The sequence below is a fragment of the Anthonomus grandis genome, chromosome 10 (assembly GCF_022605725.1).
Source record: "Anthonomus grandis grandis chromosome 10, icAntGran1.3, whole genome shotgun sequence".
NCBI classification, from domain to species: Eukaryota; Metazoa; Arthropoda; class Insecta; order Coleoptera; family Curculionidae; genus Anthonomus; species Anthonomus grandis.
In genome coordinates this window covers 27,249,524-27,270,831 of record NC_065555.1, presented here as the reverse complement: position 1 = coordinate 27,270,831, position 21,308 = coordinate 27,249,524, and the positions used below count along the sequence as shown (strand labels likewise).

General features: G+C 32.1%; 1 protein-coding gene and 1 long non-coding RNA gene across 4 annotated transcripts in view; both read left to right on the top strand.

Annotated features, from left to right (window-relative positions):
• The first annotated feature begins 540 nt into the window (after positions 1-540).
• Positions 541-1,696, top strand: LOC126741344 (uncharacterized). The gene is made up of 3 exons (XR_007662173.1): positions 541-614; positions 677-936; positions 993-1,696. It is a non-coding gene; the product is annotated as an uncharacterized LOC126741344 (long non-coding RNA).
• A 2,005-nt stretch (positions 1,697-3,701) lies between these two features.
• LOC126740963 (thiamin pyrophosphokinase 1) overlaps positions 3,702-21,308 on the top strand; it is a 39,998-nt gene continuing 22,391 nt past the window's right edge. The window contains exons 1-2 of one of the 3 annotated variants that reach the window (XM_050447171.1): positions 3,702-3,849; positions 4,167-4,319. In XM_050447171.1, the coding sequence (XP_050303128.1) occupies positions 4,169-4,319 (151 nt within the window). In that variant the 5' untranslated portion in view covers positions 3,702-3,849; positions 4,167-4,168. Of the gene's footprint in view, positions 3,962-4,147; positions 4,320-21,308 lie in introns of all 3 variants that reach the window. The other 2 variants (XM_050447170.1, XM_050447169.1) reach the window with 2 other exon arrangements.

Genomic DNA, 21,308 nt, shown 5'->3' with positions numbered 1-21,308 from the left:
GTTTGTCTGAATGTGAACGCGCCTTTCTCATTTTGACATTTCACAGTTTATTTTTAAGTTGTCATCAAGTCGTGAATGTGATTTTTTATTCACGGTGAATGATTCGCAGGCAGTGCTGCCCAAGTACTCGAATACTTTTACTCGTATTTGGGTTACGGATAAAAAATACTACTCGTGACTTTTACTTACAAGTATTTATTTATTTAAAAATACTCGTACTCGTACTTTTAAGTAAATTTAAATGTATTCTTAAAATTCTACTCGTAGAATACAAGTATTTCGTTTATGTTTACCGCCGAATACCGCGCGGCGCCTTCAAAGTAATTTGCCGCTCTAGTGCGCTTTGACTCTTTAGCGGCCGTGCCGACTTATTTATTTGAGTAGAGGGGACGGTGGCAATTCTGGAGATGGATTCAGTCTTTAAATGCGCTTTCTATGATTCTGTTTTTATTGGTTCAATTTTTTCGTTTTTTTTTTTTGGAATATTATGTATACTTACATACAGTATATAATATTGGCTTTGTACCTGGTGGCATAGGATATTGTGTTGTGGTTAATCTATTATCATAAAATTCGTATCATACCTATTTAGCACTGCACTTGTAACGAAGAAGGTTGGTTGTTTTTGTTTTTATGTTTTGAAAAAAAATTAAATAAAAGGTACTTACCTTTTTAGGTATTATATTAGGTTTAAGTACAAAAATGGAAAGTGGAAGTAGTGCCGACCACAGTAGCTCTGACAGTGAGAGTGTTGTAACACGCGTAACACCTAGTACATCGACAAAAAAACGCAAGCGTAATAATTGTGAAAATATGGCTGAGGCTGAGAATATTACTGAAACTCCCAATATCTCCGATGGTGACGATGATGAGAATCTGCAAAACATCCGAAAAAGAATTGCAAAAAATGCCATTCTGGACGGGAAATTTTTTGAGGTAAGAACTACTTTTATTTTTGAGCTTTATGATTTTAAATAAAAATTATTCTCTAGGTCAAACAAATTATAGATTTTAACCATATTCTGACGATTTGTAAAAGTTGCCAACCAAAAATTAAAGAAATAAAGGGTTCCGTAATAACCACAACCAACTTCGTCAAACACTTAAGAACAACTCATCAGAATGCCTATACAGAGTATATTAAATATAAAAATGAAAAAAAAAAGAAACTGCTAAAAAGGAAAATAAATTAAAAAATGCAATAACTAGTTCTGCAGCTGAGCAGCAAACTACTTTGCAAAAATATTTTGCAAGACAACAAGGGCCAAAAACAATAAATAAAACAGAATTCGAAAATAGACTGATTAGATTTGTAATTAACACCATGAGTCCATTATCAATAGTAGAAAATCCAAGTTTTAGACAGTTATTTGATGGATTTAATCTTGAATTGGTTAGCAGAAACACTTTGACTCGACGTATCTCAGAACTATTCAAAGAAAGGCAAGCAAAATTAAAATCCGAATTATTGAATATTCAATATGTTTGTACAACGGCTGACATATGGTCAGGAAAAAAAAGAAGTTTTATTGGGGTTACCTGCCATTGGATAAATGAAGACTTTAGCCGTCAATCAGTGACCCTGGCCTGTCAGAGATTTAAAGGTACTCATTCATACGATCGAATCGCTAGTATTTTAGAAGATATACATATGAGATACGGATTAGACACAAATAAAATCGTTGCAACTGTCACCGATAACGGGTCAAATTTTGTTAAGTCTTTTAAAGAACACCTGGATTACCTGGATTACAACTACACTACCTGTTATGCTTAATACTGATATGCAAGATAGTTTTTTTGATATTACCGAAATTAATGAAGGTAGTGGGAGTGGGTCCGATGAAGAGAATTTTGATGATCAAGACGCTGAGGAAATAACATTTGAAATCATTGGGGATGACGGTGAAGTTATTGATCAACAACAAAGACTACCCCATCATTTATTAATTTAATTTGCACTACTGACTGCAATAAAGCTATAAATGGCAACTCTGTTTTAAAATTAAGACACTCGCAGGAATTGACCAAATGCAATTCATTATGGAAGAAAGCGACATTTCCGAAATCTTCAGAGGTTATTTTAGAAATTTTGGGGCATATACTTTCTTTTCCTGGAGCCACACGTTGGAATTCGTACTATGATTCCATTAAGAAAATTGTAAGCGACAAAAACAAAATGATTGATTTGTTTAAACGGTTAAATTTAAAGAATTGTTTTTTTGAAAATGAACTTTTATATTTGGAAGAATATTGTCAAGTGATGGAACCATTAGCAGCTGCTTTAGATGTGTTGCAAGGCGAAAGTAATACGTTTTATGGTCTTTTGCTCCCATGTTTAGCTTCACTAAAAAATAAACTAGACAAGCTATCAAAAAACAATTTTAAATTCGCATCGCCGTTAGTTAAAGCATGCCTCGATGGATTGCAAAGTAGGTTTAAACTTTTTTTTTACAATAGACGAACAAGTACATAGTGCAATAATAGCTTCGGTTGTACACCCTCAATTTAAGTTACGCTGGTATAATGTTATTAGTAAAACATACCCTTTGTCTCCAAGTTTAACATCAATAGAAAAAATGGTGGTAAACCGAGCAAATAATTTTATTGATATTAAAAAAAATATAGATGAAAATTCTAAAAGGATTGCTTGTAAGTCTGTACATACATTTTTTGATTTTGATGATTCTGAAGCACCTGATGTTGATAGTGATGAGAACGTTCCGGGGACAAGTTATCCTCAGAATGAATCCAGTTTTTCGGAAAAAGCAAATTTAATTAAAAATCAAGCCGAATTAGAGTATTTAAGGTATATTAGTGATTCGCGAACAAATTTAAATATGCTTGAAGATTACCCGACAATAAAAAAAATGTTTTTAAAATTTAATACTCCACTTACCTCTTCCGCACCCGTTGAGAGACTATTTTCGTTTGCCACAATAATTAATAGTCCAAGGAGGCATGCTTTATCTGATGGCAATTTTGAAAAACTTGTCGTTTTAAAGAACTATGTTTAGCTTGGATTTTATGTTCAATTAGGATTTTATGTTTGGTTTTTAGTTTTTTAGGTAGTTGTATTGCCAAAAAGCGTTTTGATATATTTTTTTATTTTATAAAGAAACTAAAAAGTTTAGTTTAGTTCTAAGAATAACTTGTTTGTGCAATCCATTATACAAAAGTGTGCTTATTTTCTACGAATGTTTAATTTTAAGAATTTATATTTAGTTTTCAAGTTCCTAACTTTCCCAAGAAGTTGTGATATTTTTGTTATTTAAGAAATAAACGTTATTTAGTTTTTTTAGAGAAAAAATTTTCGTTTTATTTTTGTTAAATTATAATGTTTATTAAAAAAACTATGTGCTGTGTAAAAAAAAAGCTGTTTGTACTATGGCAAATAAAGTTATTTTTTTTATTTTGTTTATTTTTTCAAAATCTTTTTACATTTTCCAATTTTTTAAAAGTATTCGTACTCTTTACTCGTACTTTTACGAGTACTACCCGTATCCGTAGATTGCGTGTGTAAAGTTACTTACGAGTAAAATACTTACAAATACATTTTTTTGAGTACTCGTACTCGTAGATTATACGAATTCATTTTTTTTTACTCGTGCCCAGCACTGTTCGCAGGTAGTGAAATTTTGCTCAACCCTAGTGCCCATACTTAATATGACGGTGAAATGTCATCGAATGATTCACCAGCATCTGGGAACATTAGACACTACAGTAACCACCTAACCTAAAAGGAAAAAAACATGAGTTAACCTATAATCTGTATATTAATTTTAAAAAATATAAACAACACAAAATTTAAATTGTAACTATATTCATTAATACAATAAAAAGTATTGGGTAATTATCAATTTGAAATGTGCCACTAAAGTTCATTAATATGATTAAAGTTTGTTAAGACATCAAATTAATGTTTATCTATACAACCCTCCAAGAAATATACTACTTTTAGGTAAATATCTTAATAAAACTAATTTACAATTAACAATTTTTATGCTTGTATCTACTCTAGATTAGCACAAGTTGCATAATCCTTTGATTAAGTATTTGTGATTTTTTGATTGAAGCTTTAATCATTCATCATTTAAATAGGCAATTAAATTGACCTTAATTTAGTCTTTATGCAACTCTTTTTTAGTTTAGTTTTATTTTAATAGAAATGTGCTCTACAAATAACCACCTAAACAAATGGAATCCTTGGGAAGATTTTTCATTAAATTTTAGAAGAAAAAAATATGCCATTATGGTACTGAACACCAAGATAAATATCCAAGTAGACCACAGGCATATGATAAATCTTTGGACACATGGTAAGCAATTATTTTCATGTAGTTTTAATTAATTTGTAATTTTAATAATGACCAGTTTATTTATTTATTTATTTATTCATGCCAAAAAGTATAAAGCTTTTACACAAGTCAGTCAAAAATATAACTCCAAATAAAAGTATTAAACTGTAAAATTCGTTTTACCTAAGAACAAAAATAAAACACATATAAGCCGAAAAAATTATATTTTGAGTTTTGGACTCATTTAAGCACAATCTATTGGAAACGGCCCAGTATTTAAACTGAGAACAAGATTCTTGAGCCTTGAGCGAAATGTTTGTGCAACTCCTATTAGTACACAGGGATGTAGTATCATCAGCATACAAATAGAAAGTGCAATCAGGGTGACAAGTTGGTAGGTCATTAACAAATATAAGAAACAGGATAGGCCCGAGAACGGATCCCTGAGGCACTCCATGCTCAATTGACAAACTCTGGGACCTACACCTCCCAAAACAAACAAACTGACTTCGGTCACTCAAGTAGGACTGTAGCAGTGACAGACTTCTCAAACAAAATTTGTAGTGGTTGAGCTTTTGAAGAAGAATATTATGCTCCACACAATCAAAAGCCCTAGATAAATCGTAAAATGAGGCTTGGGAGTACAGAGCACTTTCAAATCCGTCAAGCACCACATCACACAGGTTCTGGACCGCACCAGTGGTGCAGTGTTTCTTTCTAAACCCATGTTGGTTCACATAAAATAAAGAGTTTTGTTCAAAATACTCCTCTATTTGAGTCTTGAGTAAAGACTCAAAAATCTTTTCAATGATAGGCACCAGAGAAATGGGACGGTAGTTTTCAACATCCACTTTTGAACCCTTTTTGTGAATAGGAATGACCTTAGCAATTTTAAGACAGGATGGAAATGTGCCCTCAAAGATAGCCAGGTTGATTAGTTTGGTCAGGGGAAGAATAATTAAATTCTTAATAGTCTTTATGAGTCTGATATTCAAATCATATGGATCATTGCTTGCACTATTCTTCATGTCATCAATCACCTGACGGACCTGGATGAAAGTAACTTCGGCAAAGGAAAAGCCGGGTCCACAAGGGCCAGTCAAATAACCTAAAGGATTTTTGGGAGGCAGAGGAAGAGTCTCTTTTAGTTTGGCAGGAACATTCACGAAAGATTCATTAAAATGGCTGGCATTAATATCACTCAGCTCCGATTCCTTTACGCTAGGGTTCAGAGCTGTAATTACCCTCCACATTGCCCGGACAGGGTTACTTGACTGGCTAATGAAGTTGTCATTGACCTTTCTCCTCCTTGTCTGAATTTCAAGCCGGTATTTGGTACGGTAGGTGAGGATAGTATCACTTGATATCAAATTGGGGTATTGTTGACTAGCCCGTCTTAATTTAACTTAATTTAAATAATCTTAAGATTAGGGGTGTTATATAAAAGCTTCTTCAGCCACAATAAATTATCAGATCAAAATATGATTTATTTATTTTTATAATAATAATAAATTCCTTTATTGCCATCAAAATCCTTAATAAAAAGACAAAGCAACATCAACAACTCAATTAAAATCTTATGACCTAAGTTAAAAAGACCTAAACCAATTTTTTTCAAAATAAATAAAATTATAAAGTAATACGGTAAAATCAACAAATACCCCGTATAAACACAAAAACTTAAAAATCTGTAATTCATAAAGATACATTTTTATTTATTGAATTTAAAAGAGAAATTAATTTTGATATATTTTAGCAGCACGAAATTTTACTGGCTTTTAGGATTAATATCCTTTATTATTGCACGAACGAATTTTATTAACTTTATATTTTAATTTTGATAATGAGCTTTTGGCTTTCTCTGAGCCATCTTCAATCGTTCTATTTCATTATACGAATAAATGCGGACTGAACTGTTTTAAAAAGAATAACACCACACAAAAACTTCTCCTTCGTAAGATGACGCAATCCTGTCGGCAACGCGATAAAAGAGTTTGTTATGATTTCAAACCGAAGGCGTCTTGTTTTCTCCGAACTAGAAACACAAACAAGTCTCTTATATTAATAAAAACCCTATACTATTTAAAATCTAATATCTGTTGAAATTAATTTTCAACAGTATTGTAGATGCTGAACTGACGTGCAAGGGTTTCAGGGTCTTCAGATGTGACAGAAGCTGTCGAACTAGCAGTAAGTTGAGTGGAGGTGGTATTCTGATATTTGTCAGTGATAGTATACAATCACAGTGCATTTCTATTCAAGAGAACCGTATTGAGCAAATTCTGATTCTATGCCAGTGTAATGGGACTAAGTTCATTATTGGTGGTGTTTATATACCTCCACAATCACCTCGGGATACTTATATTTGGCATTGTCAAACCATGGAGTGTGTTACTACTCAATATGCCAACCTAAATGTATATCTGTTTGGAGATTACAACCTACCAAGGGCTGCATGGGGCAATGATGTGCATGGTCTCCTGGTTCAATGCCCAAGAGGTGACCCAGCTTTAGATGTTGCACAAAGATTTGGTTATTTAAAATTTTATCAATGTAACTTGATTCCTAATGATAGAAATGTATTTTTAGATTTGGTTTTTTCTAATGTTAAGGATTTAAATGTTCTTAAAGCTTCTGACCCTCTTTTTGAAGCTAATTTTCATCATATTGGATATGAGTGTCATTTGGATATTTCAACAGCAAATAACTCAATTTCTTCAAATCTAGCTTATGAAAAATTTTTTTATGATTTCCGAAGCGGTAACTACAATGAGCTTAATATCTTTCTCTCCTCAATTAATTGGAACGAGTGTTCATCTCATAGTGATCTTAACTTATCAATCAGCGTTTTTTATGAATATCTCTCTATGGGGATTGCATATTTTATTCCTTTAAAGAAATATAGAACTTCCTCATTTCCTAAGTGGTTCTCCCCTGAACTTAGAAAGTTAACTAGGAACAAAAGGAGTGCTCATTCATTATACAGTGCTTTTCTTTGAAGTCCCCCCCCCATTTATTTTTTGAACGGGTCAAAAAAATTTTTTGAAACTTGGCATAAGTAAATTGGTCTATAGATACTATTTTTCATTGTAAACTAGGTAGTTGTAAATTGGCGGCTGGGCGACATCTTGAGAAAAAATTTTAAATAGAAAGGGGGGTCGTGTGGTACCTCATTTTAAAGGTCTCAATGACCTGTCTAAAAGTAACAGCCAAAAAAATACACTGTTGCGATTTTATTAACGTTTTTAATAGAATACAATGAAATACTAATTTACAATTAGCAAATAAACAATTTATCAAAAGAAAAACAATATTTAATTTAAAAGATGCTGGAAATGATTTCCTTGTACCTCTTGACACATAAATAACCTATCTGAAAATTCACGTCGAACAGAGTTGAGGCAGATGTATTCAAATACATGTGCCTCAATATTTTGACAAATGTTAGTGATTCTTTGTCGTAGCTCAAAAATTGAGGCAGGTTCTGTTTCGTATACCTTTTGCTTTAGGTATCCCCACAAAAAAAAGTCTAGCGGCGTTAAATCTGGTGACCGAGCTGGCCATTCAATAGGACCCCGACGACCTATCCAACGACCAAAATAATTATCATTTAAATAATTTCTCACATTCCTGACAAAATGCAGAGGAGCACCATCTTGTTGAAATGTAATTTCCATGTCAAATTCATGTACATTAGCCTCAACAATTTCTGTTATGAGAGGATCGATAGCATTTTCCAGCATATTTAAGTACAATTCACCTGTTAAATTTTCTTCTAAAAACAGCGGCCCTACGATATGATTCCCTAATATTCCTGCCCATACATTGATTTTTTGCGGATACTGAGATCGGGTTTCACGAAAAATGTGTGGATTGGTATCACTCCAATATCGACAATTTTGTCTGTGGACATTACCATTTAAAAAAAAAGTACATTCGTCGCTAAAACAAATGTTGCGCACGTACGTAGGTTGCCTTTCTACTCTCTCTGCCATAATTTCACAGAATTGCACTCTTCGGTCAGGATCATCTTCAGTCAGTTGATGGACCATTTGGATCTTGTATGGGTGAAACTTATTTTTTTTTAAAACTCTCCATGCCGTCGAAGTTGAAACTTCACAGATATCAGCAACAGTTGGAGTAGAATGTTGGGAATTTTCTATTATTTCGCCAATTATTTGGACTTGCTTTTCTTCTGAAATAGACATATGGCCTGGGCGTTTTTTATCCTGGACAGTACCAGTAGTTGTAAATTTATTTACAAGTTCCCTTAAATATTTACGGCAAATAGGACGATCAGGAAAACGTTCGTTGAAAACCCTTTCAGTCTCATGCCGCCATTTTAAAACGAGTTAAGATATGGGTCTAATATTTCAGGGTTATAAAGTACTCATTGAGACCTTTAAAATGAGGTACCACACGACCCCCCTTTCTATTTAAAATTTTTTCTCAAGATGTCGCCCAGCCGCCATCTTGGAATTTACAACTACCTAGTTTACAGTGAAAAATAGTATCTATAGACCAATTTACTTATGCCAAGTTAAAAAAAATTTTTTGACCCGTTCAAAAAATAAATGGGGGGGGGGGACTTTAAAGAAAAGCATGGTATATGAGAGATAATACAGATGAAAACTATATAAAATTTTCTCGCCTTAGATCTGACTGCAAACGTATGTCTGATTTGTGCTTCCGACAATATATTGAAGGGATAGATTCCGGCTTACAGAATGACCCTAAATCATTTTGGAAATATATCAATGATAGGAGGTCCAATTATACCCTTCCCAATACCCTCTTTTATGGTGATAAGCAAGCGTCCAGTGGTTTGGATATTGCAAACATGTTTAGAGAATTTTTCCAAACTGTTTATTCTCCTGGTATTGATAATAATCAGCTGCAAAATGGTCCCGCTAATGGTTTAAATTTAAACATTACTAAGATCTTAACATATGATATATTTGAAGGTATTAGCTCACTCCCTAACAAGATTACTGCAGGCCCAGATGGGATTCCGAATTTTCTCTTGAGGAAATGTGTATGTACTCTTGCCATTCCTTTATCTTTGTTATTTAATGCTTCCTTACAAACATCCACATTTCCAATTGCCTGGAGGGAAAGTTTTATTGTGCCATTGTTTAAAGCTGGCCGTCGGGATGTCATAGATAATTATAGAAGTATTTGCATTCAATCTTCAATACCTAAACTTTTTGATAGCCTTATAGCTAATCAACTTTCTTGGTTATGCAAAGGCTTAATATCAGATTCACAGCATGGGTTTTGCAAGAATAAGTCTACTGCCACTAACTTGATCTGTTACCAATCTGATCTTATGAGTAAATTAGAGGATCATAAACAAATTGATTCTATATACACCGATTTTAGTAAGGCGTTTGATCGTATTGATCATCAAATTCTTCTGTCAAAACTGATCTCCGTAGGGTTTCATGTTGATTTTGTGAGTTGGATTAAAAATTCTTTAACTGGCCATATTCAAAGGGTTAGGGTAGGTGGACATCTTTCTGATCCTATCAGCGTAACATCAGGTCTCCCTCAGGGAGGGCATACATCACCCTTATTATTTAATTAATTTATTAATGATATAGTTAACTGTTTCCTGTATTGTCAGTGTTTGATGTTTGCAAACGACTTAAAATTTTGGAGGGTGGTTGGTAGTATTGTGGATCAAGAATTACTACAAGCAGATATGGATCGCTTAAATAATTGGTGTGAACAAAACAATCTTCATTTAAATGTTAAGAAATGTTGTGTTATTAGTTTCACTTGCAGGATCAACAGGTTTCAATCCAATTACTTCATTAATAATGAGCCACTGAATTATGTTGCATCTATTAGGGATTTGGTAGTTATTTTTGATGAGAAACTCGCATTTATTGATCATATTAATTCAATTTCTGTAAAAGCATCAAAATTGCTAGGGTTTGTTATGAGAAACTGTTCATATTTCTCAGTCTCTTCATCAAGAAGGGTTTATTGCTCCCTAGTAAGAACTATATTGGAGTACTGCTCTGTAGTTTGATCTCCATACCACCAGATTCATATTGATGCTTTGGAAAGAGTCCAACATAAATTCCTGAGATATTGTGCTCATAGAACTTTAACTGTTATTGAGAACCATGACTATTCTTATATTGAAAGTCAATTATCTATTCCGACACTGTCGCAACGCCGTAATATTTCTGGTGCTAGTTTTATATATAAGATCGTTAATAGGCTTATTGATTGCCCTGATCTGTTGGGTCGCAAACGATTTAATGTTCCTCATCACGGGTTGCGCCATAATGTAACCTTTAACATTCCATTCCACAGAACATCCTATGGAATTAATAATCCTATGGATAGGTATATGAATTTGTTAAACAATTCGAATATTGATGTGTTTAACATAAGTTCCTTAATGCATCTAAAGAGGTCACTTACTTCATAATTGTGCATAAAATTTTGTATTTACATTCTTGCATATAAATTATTAAGGTTGTTTCTAGTATATGTAGTAAAGGTGTTTTTTACTTTAGTATTAATTTTTTAAGTAGGTTTAGATTATGACAGTTGTTTATGTAAATATTATTGCTTTGTAAAATTTACAGTTAATGGGGTTTTCCCGTATTATGAATAAATGAAATGAAATGAAATAAATTACGGCTCTGAATCTGTCGCAGACCCGCCGGTAACATGTGGTATGCCTTTACTGCTCGATTTGGGAAGTTGGGCTTCTTTCAAAGAAACTGACCCGTGTGCAGGTATTCCAAGAGCTTCTCTGTTTCTTGTTATGGTCGTCATATCTCGTGAGTACCCATCCTGATTTGTTGGAAATAACTGAGGATGCTTCTTAATGAACATCACAAGTGATAAGTACAGTGATGGGGCAGTAAGTACACCGAAACCATCAAAATACTCCTCACATGATGTTCTGGGAGCGAGTCCAAATATGTACCAAATTATTCGTTTTTGCACCTTAAAAATATTTTGGGCATCCCTTCCACTACCCCAAAACATGATGTCATAATTCAGCACTGACTGAATGTTTGAAAAGTAAAAAATCTTAATAGTAGAGCCGCATAGGGTGAAAAAAAGTGGTTCGCGTGCCAAACGGTGATGAAAGCAAACAACATATAGAGGTTAGTTAGTATTAAGTTACTGATTACAAAAAATAATGTTGCCCTCCCCCACCCCCGCGTCTCTCATCCCCCAACCCCTAAAATGTATTTTTTTTTAATTGTTAATATCTCGGATATCAATAGAGATAGAATAAAAAAAATTTCTCTGTTATTTTCACAAGTGCGAGGTTATGCCCCTCGTTATAAATGTTATATTGACTAAATCAATATCTCGAAAACTAAATGAGATATATAAAAATATAGTGTATGATTATTTATTACACATTTTTCTTTTGTAAATATTTTGAAAACAAGTGACCTTCTCAGAAAAAAGGTTAAAATAAAAGTTTTTGCAAATTTCATAAGCTCTTTAGAAATGTATAATTATGGGGGTAAAATCACTTCTTCCCCTAAAAATTTTAAGAATATAAATTCGCGCTGTTGGTCGGTAAAAGGGGTGTTACACAAAGGTGGCACAAACAATATATTATACCTGCCTAATTATATAATGGCTAACAAATTAAAAACCTTTTTTAACCCCACCCCTCGCTCCAAGCCCCAACTTGAATTTTTTTTTGCAAATAAGAACAAAGAAAAAAGCTCGTATTTCGCGAATACGAGCAGGTCTCTATTTTTAATTTCATAATAAATATATTGAAAGAGGCTTTACCCGCGTTTCATGCGCTATCAGGCTGCGATGTCACAGGAGGGTTTGCAAAAAAAGGTAAAAAAATATTAATGATTAAAACTTATAAAAATAAAACAATGTTTTTCTGCTAGTTTACATTGTCCTATTCTTTTAGGCAAACTGAAGTTTTTTAAAGCGTTTCAAGCTGCAGATGATCAAATATTAGCTTCTTTAATCGATCTTGGCAATACTGAAATAGAAGTGGAGAAAATATCAAATCAGCTAGAAAAATTTATTTGCATGGTGTACAACCTAAAAGCTAATATAACGACACTGGCGGAGTTACGCTGGTGGGGATTTTCCAAACAGCAACTGGAAAGTGAGCAGCTCTCTCCAACCCAAAGTTCACTATTACCAGCTTTACGAAGAGCCCAATTACAGGCATATATTTGGATAAATGCCCATAAAAAAACTCAAGTAGAATTAGAACCAACCGAGTATGGCTGGCGAAAAGAAGAGAATGTGTTTCTACCAGTTCTCTCTGATCTACCAAATGTTGCGCCAAATAAATTTAATCTCATGTGCCTGCAAAAAAAATAGATGCACCACAAAACAGTGCAAGTGTATTCAAAATAAACTTCAATGCATGGAGTTGTATGAGTGTGGACGAACTCTGTGAGAACCACAACTCTTTTGAAAATGAGAGTTCTGATGATGAATAATTTTTTTTTTACCTGTAAAGTAATTTTTAGTTTTTTATGTGCAATTTATTATACCAATCTGTACTTATTAAAGTAATAAATAAATGTGTTTTTTTTTATCAAAAAAAAAGAGTCGGGGGGAGTTGGTATTAGTTTGGGTTAAAGGGGAGTTTCTCGGTTTTTAATTCAACCACAAAAAAATTAAATCGCTAACATCAATAGTTTCCGAGATTTAAAAAGTTTACCCCTTAGGGGGGAGTGAAAGTGCCTCAAACGTGGATGGAGGGGAAAATATGTATTAATTATTATATTTTTACTATCCTAAATAATAAATAAACAAAATTTCTATAAAAAGGTCGGTACATTATACTAAGTATTTTGTTAAATCTAGTGTGTGAATATATTTTTTTTGGTTTTATGATCGATTTTAATTTTTTTTTGAGGGGAGAGGTTAACGTAATCCAAACAATATGCACCTTTTTAAAAAGCTTAAGAAATTTGCCTAATAAAATACTTTTTTATTAGGCAAATTTAAAAAGTTTTTTTTGTAGGATGAAATGTTAAAAAAATATTTGAAAAAAACGAAAATTTCCTACAAAAAAACATACAAATTTGAATATAGCTCCTTTAGTTTTTGAGATATGAAAATATTTCTAATGACCTTTTTTTTCTACAAGTACTTGTAAATATAACAGTAAAAAAAGTGGACCGCTAGCATTATTAGTTTTCGAGATACAGCGATTTAAAAATTTTACCCTTTAAAGAGGGGTTGGGGGTGATTGACGCGGGGGTGGGGGGGGGGGGCAACATCGATTTTTGTAATCAGTAACTTAATACCATCTAACCTATACAGGGTGTCTCACGACGAATAGACGCGATCGATATTTCGGAAACTAATTTTTCAAAAATTTTGAAAATTTGGCAACATGGCACTGTCGAGGGGGGCTACACAACTAAAATATTTTGACAGTTGTGACGTTTCCGGTTATACCGGAAGTAGGTGTCAACTTCGTTATTTTAAATGGAACACCCTGTATATTTTTACTTTTTTGGCTTTTACGTGAAATTCTAAGTATATTTTGTGTATAATGTCCTATACCTAAGTGTAACCGTTTTTGACATATTTTTAATTTCATGTGAAAAACTATGTTTATAAGCCCTAACATAATTACCGATTACTCCCTTTTAGTAGCTTTTATTTATTGGTTAGTTTTGGTTTTATTTTAGAGGAAGGACCACTTTAAAAGACTATTTTAAAATTTGGCTAAAAAAAAGATACAGGGTGGTCAAAAACTAGCATTAAAAATTAAAATGAAAAAATCATTAAAAGTCAATTTTTTTAAATGGAAACCCCCTATTTTTATAATTTTTTCATAAAGATAATTAAAAATAAGGTTAACTTTGTATAAGGTTATCTAGTCCAAAAATTGATTGTTTCCGAAATATTGGCAGTTTAAATTTGGCCTAATATTAAAAGCCGTATAATAACACGGCTCAAGGATTGTTGATTAGTTGGGCATGACGGTTGTCATAGTAACCGCTAGAAGCGGCAGTAAGATAATGGATTATAACAGAAATGTACACTTTTTAATTAAATTACACTTTTACGAAGAAAACTTAAATAGCAAGTAACTTATAAATTTAATGCATATAATCCATTGTCTTACTGCCGCTTCTAGCGGTTACTATGACAACCGTCATGCCCAACTAATCAACAATCCTTGAGCCGTGTTATTATACGGCTTTTAATATTAGGCCAAATTTAAACTGCCAATATTTCGGAAACTATCAATTTTTGGACTAGATAACCTTATACAAAGTTAACCTTATTTTTAATTATCTTTATGAAAAAATTATAAAAATAGGGGGTTTCCATTTAAAAAAATTGACTTTTAATGATTTTTTCATTTTAATTTTTAATGCTAGTTTTTGACCACCCTGTATCTTTTTTTTAGCCAAATTTTAAAATAGTCTTTTAAAGTGGTCCTTCCTCTAAAATAAAACCAAAACTAACCAATAAATAAGAGCTACTAAAAGGGAGTAATCGGTAATTATGTTAGGGCTTATAAACATAGTTTTTCACATGAAATTAAAAATATGTCAAAAACGGTTACACTTAGGTATAGGACATTATACACAAAATATACTTAGAATTTCACGTAAAAGCCAAAAAAGTAAAAATATACAGGGTGTTCCATTTAAAATAACGAAGTTGACACCTACTTCCGGTATAACCGGAAACGTCACAACTGTCAAAATATTTTAGTTGTGTAGCCCCCATCGACTGTGCCATGTTGCCAAATTTTCAAAATTTTTGAAAAATTAGTTTTCGAAATATCGATCGCGTCTATTCGTCGTGAGACACCCTGTATAGGTTGTTTGCTTTCATCACAGTTTGGCACGCGAAATGCCCTATGCGGCTCTACTATAATGGTTTCTATTGATAGTTGATCCCTGAGTCTACGAATAAGACCACAGAGGCTGCTCAGTTTTGATGTTAATTAATTTATGTGTTTTTCGTAACTAAGACATCCATCCAAGTGTATACCCAAGAATTTAATACTGCTCAAACACTCTATAGACCTTCCATTAAGTTTTACATAGAGTGATGTGTCTTTTTTGAATTTAGAAAATGTAAGCAGGTCAGTTTTTTCAGTATTTGATTTAAGTTGTTTTTCTTCATACCATTTTTTCATTTGTTCAGCTGCTTGAGAGCATTTTATTGAGATCACGTTCTGGGTGGAACCGCTTTCCAGCACTGATGAGTCATCAGCGAACTGACTAACTAGATCAGCTAATATATTTGCATTTAAGTTATTAATATACAAAAGGAATAACACAGGGCCCAAAATAGAACCCTGGGGTACTCCCTGTGTTAGCTTTGCTGGAAGAGAGTATGTCATTTTCCCCCCATCTGTGACACCAACAATTTGCTCTCTGTTAATTAAATAAGATTTTAAAAGTTGTAAACCCTGACCTCTAATGCCATATTTTTCTAATGTAAGGAAAATAATTTCATGATCAATAGTGTCAAAGGCCCTTGAAAGATCGAAATACAGGCCAGCTACCTGTTCGTTTTTATCAATTTGATTTGCAATAAATTCTATTGTTTTAAAGATTGCTAATTCTGTAGATTTTGATTTCCTAAAACCATGCTAACTCGCAGAAAAAAATTGAATTTCAAGAAATAGTCACTGAAAAAAAATATCGACAAAATATATCAAAAAAATATATCCACACTCAAAACACAGATAAATGTTTAAAACTTGCAGTTACATGTCAATGGAAAAGAGACATTACAACTAATAATATTTAAAAAAAATCAAGATAGAATTAAAATAGTTAAAATCCAGGATAATCCAGTTTATTATTAAAAAAAAGTTGTATAATGTAATTTATATTATAAGAATCAAATTCAAAATTTTATTAATACCAATAGTATTTACAACAGTTGAGAAGTTCACATGCATAACCAGATATATCCACTTTCAGAAAATTTCCAGGAAACATGAAAAACACCCTGTGTGTTTATATTTAAAAATAGTAATATTTTAAGAAAATAGCTTTAATTAAGCAGGGTTGGCCAATTTATTAACATAAAAAGAAACAAAAAAAAATTTACAATTCGTCATTATTAGCAATAAAAGTTTCTAACAAAAATATATATTTATTTCTCTTTAAACAAACTGGATCAAGTAGTATTTGACAAAAATAATAAAAGGAAAATTAAATATGTATTGCATTTTCATTGTGCAGGCAATTGCATAGCTCATTTTCTTCTTGGGTTTCAAAATTTACCACATTGGTATCCACATAGGCTCTGGTATTGTTACTATGTAATATGTTTTTGTACCACAAAAGATCTTCCCTAATTCGCCAATCTTCTCCAAAATGCTCCTTCAGAATTCTTTTGAATTCTGAAATTCCCTTTATTTTTTTTATATACCTTTTACAGTTCTTTAACATTATACATTTGCCAGTCAAGGCCCAGTGTTTTTACCAAACCCACTTCCGAAAATATTTCAATGTATTTTTCTTAAGTTGTAATGACTGGATGTCTTTTTAAGATTTTCTCTACTCTATCAAATAATTGGTCCGCAGGAAGAAAGCTAGGGCCTTAGACTGGAAAAGTTATTATCACTTCTTTTAAATTATCTGGGGATTTGTTTTTAAGTCAATATATTAGCATATGAATAATATGCTAATTCTTATTCTGCCCCCCCCCCCCCACATCAGAATAGTCTGAGAAGGTATATTCCTTCATAATTTAAGTTTTGAAGATGACTGAGCAAAGCAGAGCCAATTTGAATAGCCTCTTTTCCCGCTAAATCTTTGGTCCAGACATAGATTATCGGATTATGAGAAGTCACATGAATGCAGCAAAAGGCATATAAACTAATTTGATGCGAATAAAATGCATCTCCGATTGGCGTACGGGGTAACGGTTGCACTTGCTGAAGGTCGAAACAAAAGGTTAAGCTGTTATCTGGGTTGGAACATACATCTGATGTAGGATGAGAATCCTACATTAAAATCATTTAAAAATATGTTTCTAAACATCGTAACTTCCATGGTCTTCTGGATCCCATTGCCTGTTATACATTTTATTCAACTTTGCCACAGAAAAACTTGCAGAAAGATATATACGTTTTGATTTCTTTCTGTTGTAGTGACCTTCTTTACCTCGCCATTTACCAATAAATTTTCGTACTTTTTCTTTTTTTAAAGTAGTTTTCTTTCTCCTCCCCTTTTCTCCCTTGGAACACCTCCTTCCTTCAAAACTTTTGTGACGGTGATTAGTCTATGTTTAGTTACACCAAAAACAGTAGAGAAAAATATTTAAGAAATCCTAACCATTTTTTTTATTGGACTTAAACATATAAAAAAACGGTTTCGCTCCTTTTTTTTATTTCTCTTTTTTGTCTGCTTCATTTAGGTGGCATAACAGATATATAATTACATAAAAACATATCCTGGCGGTCTTTTTTTTCATTATTATGGAACTGTTTTCGATGTTCTAATATATCCTCCATACTCACTTTACTGCACTTGTATGTATTACCATCATGACAACAAGGACGTGTGAAACCTTCCAATTTGAAATCATGATCTAAATACCTAAATTACATAAAAATTTTTAAGTTGAAGAAGTTTATCATTATTGTAGATGCCCTTTTATTTATTGTTGAGATTTTAACTTTTGACCTTGCCAGTAGCACGATAGCTGGTTATATCTTGTGACGAAAACCCTCATTTAGTAAGTTAATTTTAATACCTTACAAATCTTTATTTCAACACTTTTTATCATTAGCTTATAAGTTTCCTCGGTTCTTTATAGATCCCTGAAGATGGACATCTTATATGTCTGAAACATGTAGGATAGATGATTTTTAAAAAAATTTAGTGGAGGATGACAAAAACAATTTTAGTTACCCTTTGATAAAAATTTTAGTTAATTCGTATGCTTTTAAGAAGCATCTACTCTTACTTCTGCTTTTTTACGCACTTCTCTTTTGCTTTCGTGACATTTTCTTTTTTTACTTCCATCACCTCCTTCCTTTACATTTATTTTCTCATTTATAATACACAAAATTCAACTTAAAACACTAAAAGAACACTTTTATTTGACTGAGTCTTACAGGAGTTAAAAGACTGTGGAATCACAGCTCAACGTCCAAACAAAAACTACTACAATAGATAAGGAAAAGTGCAATAGAATACGCACAACTTGTTTATTTGAATATATCCGCTTTTGTTATCAAAATCTGGATATATCCGGTTTTGCTCCAAATGCCGAAGTTTACTTATGTTTTGAATGGGATTTATTGGGATTATAGAAATATTAACAAAGTTTCAAAACTAAAAACCGTAAAAAAACAATTTTTGGTGAAAAGTGGATATATCTTGGTTTGCACGCAAACTCCTCAGTTATTTTTTGAATATTAATATCGCACGTCATTAGTAGAATAAATAAATAAAAAACAGGAATTGGTAATAACTTAACATTCTATATATATAACATATCTCTATAAACATTCCACAAAACAATAACACTAAAGCTATTAAAATTAATCCACTGATGATAGTTAAAGCGATCAAAGATAGAATTAGATTAAATCAGATATTTAAAAGGAAATGCAAAACAAACAGCAAACAAAGTATAAGAACAAAAAAAGTTGTTTCATATTCCAGTAATTAAATCATATTACAGGTTAATATTATTATTTGTTATTACATATTCTAGAAATTAGAGCATTTATTCTATAATGAGATCTGTCAAAAGTAATTTATTTCTAGAATTAATAGGTTATATATGAAAACCTAAAGCAGATCAGAGGCATATTACTAATGTTACCAACATATAAGATATATTCTAACATATTAATGATTTTATAAAAAGTAATCTATATATTGGCTTCTGTCTCCCAAATTCAATTTCACAATTTATATCATCATTAGGAATATCTGCATTCTATACTGTCTCTATGAATAGCATAAAATGGGTGCCAAAGAGAGGATACCTATTCTAAAACTGATCTGACTGCACAGTAAATATCCATCAATACAAAAATATTTTCAAATCTGTGGAAAATGAAACCTAATACTCGCCTTGCTCTATTAGATAATATGTAAACAATATGGTGAAAAAATTTAAGTTCAGAATCAAACCAAATCTCCAAATCCTTAGCAAGGCAATTGACTGAAAATCATCAGATTCTTCTTATGACTGAAGGATATTGCTTTACATTTATTGGTATATATTAAAAATTTTTTCATATTACAATGTTAAATGCCTACTATGGCATATTTCACTTGATATTGAATATTGGGTTGCAGCTTAAGGCTGTAAGAATTGTGGGGAGTTTGGGTATAGGGATGATTGCAGATCAACATGGCCCAACCTGGCCGTCAGTTTACTTCTGGAATGCATTCTTCATGTTAAGAGATCACAAGATGAACTTTTAACTCACAGTGATAATCACAACTATCAAACTAGACACGCAATAGTATTGCACCATCTTATTACCGTCTATCAAGGTGCCAAAATCGACCAGAGTTTATAGCTGTTAAATTATTCAATAAACTGCCAACAAACATAAAAACCTTGCAATACAGCTGTTTTAGAAATGCGGCTAAGAAAGAATTATGCTCCAAAGCCGTTTACAGTTGACAAGTGTACCTACAACCCTAGAAATCTGCTATTGTCATTTTAATTAAATACTTAATGTTTGTATGTTGTGATTGTTGGAATTATGTAATTTTAAACTTAAATATTTTACTAGAAAATGTTAATTACTTGTATAAAGTTTGGGAGTGTTTTACATACAAGTCAATTATCTATACAGGGTGTCTCACGACGAATAGACGCGATCGATATTTCGGAAACTAATTTTTCAAAAATTTTGAAAATTTGGCAACATGGCACTGTCGAGGGGGGCTACACAACTAAAATATTTTGACAGTTGTGACGTTTCCGGTTATACCGGAAGTAGGTGTCAACTTCGTTATTTTAAATGGAACACCCTGTATATTTTTACTTTTTTGGCTTTTACGTGAAATTCTAAGTATATTTTGTGTATAATGTCCTATACCTAAGTGTAACCGTTTTTGACATATTTTTAATTTCATGTGAAAAACTATGTTTATAAGCACTAACATAATTACCGATTACTCCCTTTTAGTAGCCTTTATTTATTGGTTAGTTTTGGTTTTATTTTAGAGGAAGGACCACTTTAAAAGACTATTTTAAAATTTGGCTAAAAAAAAGATACAGGGTGGTCAAAAACTAGCATTAAAAATTAAAATGAAAAAATCATTAAAAGTCAATTTTTTTAAATGGAAACCCCCTATTTTTATAATTTTTTCATAAAGATAATTAAAAATAAGGTTAACTTTGTATAAGGTTATCTAGTCCAAAAATTGATAGTTTTCGAAATATTGGCAGTTTAAATTTGGCCTAATATTAAAAGCCGTATAATAACACGGCTCAAGGATTGTTGATTAGTTGGGCATGACGGTTGTCATAGTAACCGCTAGAAGCGGCAGTAAGATAATGGATTATAACAGAAATGTACACTTTTTAATTAAATTACACTTTTACGAAGAAAACTTAAATAGCAAGTAGCTTATAAATTTAATGCATATAATCCATTGTCTTACTGCCGCTTCTAGCGGTAACTATGACAACCGTCATGCCCAACTAATCAACAATCCTTGAGCCGTGTTATTATACGGCTTTTAATATTAGGCCAAATTTAAACTGCCAATATTTCGAAAACTATCAATTTTTGGACTAGATAACCTTATACAAAGTTAACCTTATTTTTAATTATCTTTATGAAAAAATTATAAAAATAGGGGGTTTCCATTTAAAAAAATTGACTTTTAATGATTTTTTCATTTTAATTTTTAATGCTAGTTTTTGACCACCCTGTATCTTTTTTTAGCCAAATTTTAAAATAGTCTTTTAAAGTGGTCCTTCCTCTAAAATAAAACCAAAACTAACCAATAAATAAAAGCTACTAAAAGGGAGTAATCGGTAATTATGTTAGGGCTTATAAACATA